Source organism: Vigna umbellata, chromosome 2 (assembly GCF_029865625.1).
Source record: "Vigna umbellata cultivar VRB3 chromosome 2, Vumbellata_1.0, whole genome shotgun sequence".
Classification (NCBI taxonomy): Eukaryota; Viridiplantae; Streptophyta; class Magnoliopsida; order Fabales; family Fabaceae; genus Vigna; species Vigna umbellata.
Genome location: NC_142166.1, coordinates 9,175,322 through 9,183,324, shown reverse-complemented (window position 1 = coordinate 9,183,324; position 8,003 = coordinate 9,175,322). Strand labels below are relative to the sequence as shown.

The 8,003-nt window shown below is 36.4% G+C and overlaps 1 protein-coding gene across 1 annotated transcript; it reads right to left on the bottom strand.

Moving 5' to 3' along the window:
- Nucleotides 1–336: 336 nt before the first annotated feature.
- LOC124832922 (transducin family protein / WD-40 repeat family protein) lies at nt 337–5,696 on the bottom strand. The gene is made up of 12 exons (XM_047307260.2): nt 5,253–5,696; nt 3,454–4,556; nt 3,148–3,324; nt 2,839–2,952; nt 2,537–2,641; nt 2,242–2,376; nt 2,084–2,139; nt 1,902–2,001; nt 1,698–1,814; nt 1,411–1,537; nt 1,186–1,316; nt 337–1,088 (listed from the first exon to the last, which is right to left on the bottom strand). The coding sequence occupies exons 1-12, from the start codon at nt 5,527–5,529 to the stop codon at nt 675–677; spliced, it is 2,856 nt and encodes a 951-aa protein (XP_047163216.1). The 5' UTR covers nt 5,530–5,696; the 3' UTR covers nt 337–674.
- Between the last annotated feature and the right edge of the window lie 2,307 nt (nt 5,697–8,003).

Here is an 8,003-nt window from a genome sequence, read left to right as displayed (position 1 = left end):
TGCAAACAAATGAAAGAATCCGAAACTATTAATGTTAATAAATTCAAGTAAATTTTAAACTTTGACTCATTTTTGTTTAAGTTAACTCAATATATTAAATGGTCAATTATTACTGACTTAGATAACCACAACTTAGTATTATTATTAGTCAAAATTTTAAAATATTAATTTAAATAGAAACATTGGTTGACAAGTTTTCTATTTTTCTTAAAGAGCGGAGGGGACCTTTTCCTTGTACGAATTCCATTCAATCATCTACATATTTAGTTAGTTATTTCACTGTAATTTTTGTTTCTTATTTTCTGAAAATGAGCAAATGTAATAAATACTAAGATATCTCATGAAAATTACAGAAATGTACTGGAAGAAATAGGAGAACTTAAGCTCAACAAAATTCCGGACAAAGACCCTGAGCCAGCCCGTGAATAAAGAAGGAAAACGGGGCTTAAGAAAACAGAACAGGCATGCTAATCGGAGTCCTAAGAACTTATATTGAATCAAAAAAATTAGTTACAATTAAGATTTTATAATGTACAAAGTGTGTTCCATTTTCTCCCTGGCAACGTGAATTAGAGGCGAGCCTCTTCTCTGTAAGACACCCTATTCCGATGATTAATTTCAACTCCCTGAAAGCTCATCCGTGTTTTTGACATGATTAGAGTAGGTGAATTTTTTTACTTGATAGTAGACTTCAAAAATGGATTGGACGGACGATTTGGTTGTCCCAAACCAGTCTCTGATTTGTCAAGTCCATTCTTCTTTGATGGATGAGGAGTTTGTTCCAACTGAGGCATGTCTCCCACCTTCCCCACCTTGTCACTTGTTTCTTCCCCTGTCTGTTTTCCCTTCATAGTTTCATTTACCGTTGGAGTTCTAATTATGCCAGCTTTACCTCCCTCTTGAGTTTTGTCTTTCTTTATGAATGATGGAGAAGATAATTTTGGTGATGACATTGTAACTGCGTTTAATGATTCAGTTCGAGTTGGGGCCTTGCTTGCGTTATGAAGAGCATCAGCTTTAATGGGTGCAACACAGTTTTCTTTGATGTTGGTTTCTGTAGCATTTTTTGCTTCCTCGAGTAGCCTTTCCTGTTTTGAACATGCAGCGATTACAAGGTAAAGATGGCAGTGCATTGTTGCTAACAATTGTTTAAACTGTACATTTGTTAGGACGCAAGAGGCTTACCTCCAATATGCTGCTGAACCTTTCGGCCAAGTTTGGAAGTTTCAGAGCAGTAACAAGTTTTATCGCACCTCTCATTGATTTTTCCAGAGTCAAAAGTTTCACAAGTTCAGTAGCTCGCACAAGCTTATTGCCTGAAACATCCATAACGGCCAGGTATGATTACTTTTCACTTTCACAATTAAAGCCATACAAAGTGAAACGAAAAACAGATTCTAATGAACTCACTGTTGCAGCATGATGCTATAAGCCTCAGTATACATTTATCCTGCGCTGCTTCCAAATTGAAAGCATCGTCATCAAGTGAAGTAGTGTCCAGACCTACAGATGCCATTTCTTCCATTCTTCTCTGAATCTGCATGTATCATGTTTACAAATTTAGGTATTGGATAAAACTCATAAAAACAACTCAAACTAAAGGTGCAAGTGAAGTAGATCTGAATCAAGACTTGTAACTGGCTCGCTAAAAGAGAGTGATGATCATTAAATTTGAAAAGGGTATAAGAAAAACAAACCAAAAAGAGATGCAAGTTGTTCATCATAAACTCGTTTTCATGGACTTCAGATCCCAAGTCAGAGGAAGCCAGAGGAAATGAAAGACTCAACGGAGTAAGAACTGGCTTAGGCATGACCTAGTAGAAAAGTGAATATCAATTAATGATTAGTTGCCAGAAAAACAAGAAAAGCAGAATGCACTAAACTGTCTATCAATCTTGTACCTGAGGGAACTCTTCAGGCTTTTTGCATACCACACAAAATAACTTGCTTGCATTCAACCCCGTCACCCAGTAGTTTTCGTTTGACTTCTCTTTTAAAGCACTGCGCGTTGAAAGTTAAAAGAAAAAAAAAATCTCAGGCACGAGAATAATATACACATCAAACCAGTAAACGATTATTGAACCTGAAGAGTGGGACCCATCTTCCACCAAATTGGCTTGTATACGATCGTAGCACACCCTGTATATTATAATTACCAAATCAGTTAAAATAACAGGATGCATTCATGAGCAAAGGGAATAAATACCAAATATCAACAGTAACTATAAACATAATTAATACCTTCGAATCATATGAACACAGTTGGCCTTCCTCACTAAACCCAAACCAACTTAGGGATGAACCAGGAGATATTGGTAAGCGACCTTGAAGGAGTTGGATCCCTTGAGGAATATTAAATACTATAAACTCTAGCATCTGCAAGTTTTAGAAAAAAACATATCATTATAGACACTAACAGATATATATAACTAATGAAGTTGTAATGTTTTTATAATAAGATGACTATGTTCTACGAGTTACATAGCCTCTTAAAAAGGTGAATAAATACTAAATAAAACCTCAACACGGAACCAACCTGATCATTTGAGGAAAGGCAATCAAAGACATGAGTGACAACTGCAAGCTTCTCCTTGAAACCTGTTGCAGTCAACACTGGCCCATCTAGTGTAAATACATGTTTCTGCCATGAAAACGATGCAGAAAGGCGTAAATGCTTCAGGACGACTACAGATCATCACATGGGTTAAGATCACAAATACTTATCAACCCTTCAAACCTATAAACCTTCTAATAAATTGGGAAAGTATCTTGTCTCCTATGTTCAGCTATTGAAAATAAAAAAACATGTAAATAAGATATGAATGTGAAAAAAAAAACCTGCAAACCACTCTCAGAGAAGATGCGAAGATAGTTCAAACTAGTTACAGCAGCAACCCAAGCAGCGCCAAGTGCAACAACCTTCACTTCTTCTCCTTCAAAGCGCATAGACCACTGCAAAAATTTTGAAGTGAGAATATGGTAAGATTTTACATCATGCTGAGTGTTAGTCATAAGAACTGAAATGTTGTATGTCCTGGTAACAATGCAAAACTAAAAGTAATGTAATTACATATCTTCTTTTATGTGCATTTTCTTATATAAAAGTAATCAGTGAATTCTTCAGCTAGATTAAGCAAGTAATCTAACCTCACTATTGTTAGCCCAGCTGCTAAATGGGCGATACATGAGGGTGCTCATGTTCTTCTCCCCCTTACAAGGATTTGCAAAGACACTCCCACTCTCACTCAAAGCTGCCATTGTGAATCCAAAATGATCAGTCATTGAAGGAACTCGTGGAGTGCTTCCAGTATCATGAAAATCAATCTGTAGAAAAAAACATGTCAACTCTTCTCTATGCTAAAATTGATTTTATTAACTGAAATTCACAAAGGAATGATAGTAACCCGGAAGGAAAGTTAAGCTTGAACTATCAACACTTATGCATTAAAATACCTCAATATGGGAGTATCCATCGTGTTCAATAGAGGTTATACATCCAAGCATGTTGTAGCATAAGAAACGCCTTTTTCCAGGCTGAAAAGGTGTAGATCCTGGCTGAAATGCCTCCTGCCTTTTTGCCTTAGATGTTATTATGGTGCCTCTAAATCCCATATTCCCACTATCCAATTTTTCCTTGCTTGATCGATTTCGTTTATTGTGAGAATCAGCCTTCGGATACAATGCAATTTCCTCGTATCCATCCTCACCTAAATTTTCCTCACTCAAGGAGTGTTTACGCAATCTTTTCCTGCTTGTTGGCTCAAATTCCTCATTACTATTTTCACCAATATCACTCAAGCTTCCACTTGCACTATTTTCATGATCCTCCTCATCAAACAAAAGAACCCCATTGCTCTTATATTTCACGGGTATATCCTCAGTTGGAGACTTCATAGACGAAGGAATAACATTGTCCCAAATACCATACTTCCCCATAACATCCACAACAGCCAAGGAATTCCCAATTGGCTTCCACGCCATGCAACACACTCTTTCATCAAACCTCTGTCTGTCAATGTCCTGCTTCCTATTAACATCCCAGATCAGAACCTGCCTGTCTAAACCAGAGGTAGCAATGTACTTGCCATTGGGTGACCAACACAAGAAACATATTGGCTGTATGTGATCCCCTCTCAAAGAAAACAACTTCTCAGCAGTGTCCCTGTCATACATTACAACATCATTTTTCAAACCAGGAACAGCTAGGGTCTCACCATCTGGACTCCAGCAAAGAACATTCACAGCTGAAACATCTAGTCCAGTGTCAGGAGCTATGCCTTTGAGGTTATGAATGATTTTCCCAGACTGAAGCTCCCACAAAATAACAGTTCCAGTTGAATCCATAGAGGCTAAGTATTCACCATTAGGGTCAAAAGCCAAACCAGTGACAGACCCTTTGTGTCCTTTAAGAACCCTAGTAATGGTACCATCAAATGTATTAATAAGCTTGATACCCTCATCATCACCAGCAGCAGCAACCATGCTCCCTGATTTGTTAAATGCCAATGAACGTATTGGGAGTGTAAACCTTGTAATGTTTCTCTCAAACTCTCCACCTGCCAAGTATCAACCCTAAAATTCATTACAATCAAAAAATAGAAACGAATGTCTATAAACTTTTAAGCAATCGTCAAAAAAAGAATGGAAGTGAGTTAAGTATGTCAGGAAGAGCTTATGAAAAAACATGTAATCATCTTATTTTAAAAATGTCTACAAAATAGAAAAAGAACTCCCTATAACTTATTCAATAAATCCATCCACATTAACTTGTGTAGCTAAATGTACCCTTAACATATGGGGGCATTGCACCAGTCAAAAAAGCAATTGGTCATATTTTCTGCCGGATACAGTTCGTTCAGTCCTACTACTGGTAAGAAATAAAATATTCAGTACCCACTAACAACAAGAAGGAACGTTAGTGTGAAATTTAAAAAAAAATGAAGTCTATTTTAATCCCTTTACATACATTTCTAACCTGTTTTAGTTCCTACAATTTTGAATGATAGATATTATATGCCAGTGGATGAACTAAAATGACTAATTTACAAGTGTAACGCCTAAAATGCAAAGATTGTATACAAATGAGTAAGTAAACCCAGATAAAAAAAAATCGTGGAAGAAACTACGAAATCGTTGTATGACACATACACAATTTGACACAGTAGAGTCCATATTGCAATTGGACAAATTGTGTTGCTTAATCCAAATTGTTAAGTTCCCATTGACGGAAAAAAAGAAAAAGAATAGAGTACCGGGGAACTTGTAGAGTTTGACGGAGCGATCGATGGATCCGGAAGCGAGGCAAGTGGAATTGGGGCTAAGAGCCAAGGCAGTGACGCCGTCGCGGTGGTGGCGGAGGATTTTGGGGGAGATGGAGGGGGAAAGGGGGTCGTGGATACAGATGGAGGTGTCGGAAGAGGAAGCGGTAACCAAATGACTGGCTTGCTGGTCCCACAGAACGGAGCAGAAAGACGCGCGGCCGCCAATGGCACCGTGGGCCTCCCTTAACTTCACCGACCGGACCTTCATGGCGGCTTCCCAAGCAGTTAGGTTTGGTGCGAAAAGAAGAAGGAAGAAGAAGAGCAAGGTTTGGTTTGGAGGGAAATGAGGCAACGGAGAATAAATCTGAAACTAAACCTGAAACTGAAGCTCGTCTCTTTTGGGCGCCAAATGGTGTTTCTGGTTTTTGGGACTTGGCGGGAGGGACACAACAGTAAGGGAATTCGTCACATGGGTTCGCCCGTATACTATTATTTTACAAAGAAATGGGCTCAACCGCTGATGGGGCAAACTCTTCGTGCACTCCTATTGTTTCCAATTGCACCTCAATAAAGTTAGAGAAATATCAATTTTACCCTTAATGAAAAAGTAAATAAAAACCTAATTTTTATCCTCTCCTTACTTCGTCTTCTCTATCAGTATTGGTTTTTTTTTTTGGTTGCTCCCTCCACCACCACTGATTGCTTCCTCCACCTTCCCCTTCTTCTTTTACCCCTCACTCCATCTCTCTATTCCTACTTTATCCTTCACTAAAATTTTATTTTTAGGATTAATATTTTATAATTTTTATCCACTCTAATCCTCTACGCACATGCAGCGGCATACATCTTCATCCTCTTTTACGTTATACTTTCGTGCTCTCATTGTTACTCTTTTATTGTGTGAATTCTTTCTCCTTTCTTTGTGGTGTGAGAGTGTGGTGAGTGAGAGGTTGCAGGTGGTGGTGGAAGAAACTGTTCTACGGTGATAAAGTTCAGTCTCAATGGTGTTTGAAGGTGCAAAGGAGGTGAAGGTGCACTGCGTCAACATACGTAATCAACCGTAAATTAACGTGGAAACTCTTAAACGGATATGAACATCCGTCAACGGATGTCAACATCCGTTTAAGGTGAAACGGATATCGACATCCGTTTGATATCGACATCGTTTCAGGTGAAACGGATGTCGACATCCGTTTTGTGAAGGATAAGGACAACATTTGACACTTCTCCACAACTGCTAGATTAAATTTGAAATGACAATTATTCTTATTAGTGTAAAAATTAATATTGTATTGTTTATAATATTTAACCCTTTTAATATATATTGTCCTTTTAAAAAGAAATTCACCTTTTCCTGGATTTGATAAGGATCAACAAGACCAGCAAGTTCCCCCCTCATCATGCATGGAGAATTTGTCAACTTTGCTACAGTCTGTGTTGCTATCTATTGATAGAAATCACATGATTCAAGAGCTCAAGGTATCAGAGCTGGTGTCAGTTTGGGCTGAAATGATTGCGGAGTGGCATGCATGGGAGGAATAAGAGGATTTATCAATTTTTGAGGTGATTAAGGAAAGTGTCTACATTGCCTATTTATTTATTTATGTAATTGTCTATATTATATTATTACATTCTTTCTTCATTATTTACCTTCTAAAATTGTTTTAAGCAATATAGCACAATTTGATTCTATTATTTGTGCTGGAACTCAAAGTAGTGGTAGTTGTAAATCGAAATCTTACTAATCACACGAAAACTTGCATGGTTCTTGATTGTACTTGTGTTTTAGGGCTACTGTTTATCTGAGTTATAAGTTATAACAGTAAAAAAAACACAGTCAAAAGGTTGAAACTGTTTTGTTAACAAAGTTTTGTTAATTTCTTTCTTGGTGAAATTTAGTGAAGGAGTTGGGGGGTGGGAATCTAAAAAAAGAGAAGGAGAGTTGGTGGTGGAGCTGAGTGAAAAGTGAGTGGGTAGAAAAATAGGGTTTGAATTCAAAGTAAATAAATATGATTAAAAATAAAATAAAGGTTATTTTTGTAATTAAAAAAGGTTATTTTTGTAATTAAATTTTTTTTAGAGAAGGTTGGAGAGGTGGAGAGAGAAGTGGTGGTGGTAGAGGAAGTAACACCCTAAAATTAATTTACTTTAGCATATTTTGAAGACACAATAAAAAACCAAGAAAAACTCATCATAAAATCAAAATTAGGTGAAAAACATGGGAATGCAAAAAGAATTTGCCCCAACTTAGACATTTTTATTCTCATCTTCGTTTCAATCGTGGCTTTCTTCTTACACCGCCGTGAGTTTCTAAGTTTCTTCCTGACCTCAATGGGAGGAAACAAATTTGGGTCGAGTGATTTGAAAGCTTTTTTAATACAAAGTTCAAAAGTAATTCTTTTTTATATTTTATATTCTACCATCCAAACTTAATTAATATTTTAAATTTTGCAATATGAAATGTATTTTTAAATGATAGTTTTTCTTCATTTATGAAATGACGAATTAAAATTAATTATTTTTCACCCAATCAAAGATTTAATTCTTTTACGTTTCAAACTGACTTTTTTCATGGCGATCATTTGAAAGTAAAAATCAATCCATTATTAATTTTTAACTATTATAATTGGTTTTTCATTTCCATGGTACCTTTTTTTCTTGAGAAGTAAATGTAATTTTTTTAATTCAATAAACTTGAATAAAAGAAAATTATTTATATGATGTATTATTATATTTATATAT

Bases quoted from the DNA above. Each gene is read 5' to 3' on its own strand.
- LOC124832922 (XM_047307260.2), bottom strand. From the start codon at position 5,529: ATGAAGGTCCGGTCGGTGAAGTTAAGGGAGGCCCACGGTGCCATTGGC. The intron at 2,642-2,838 runs GTTTTTTTTTTC...TTTTCATGGCAG, and splicing joins TCTCTGAGAGTGGTTTGCAG to AAACATGTATTTACACTAGA. The intron at 1,317-1,410 runs GTGAGTTCATTA...TGGATGTTTCAG, and splicing joins TATAGCATCATGCTGCAACA to GCAATAAGCTTGTGCGAGCT.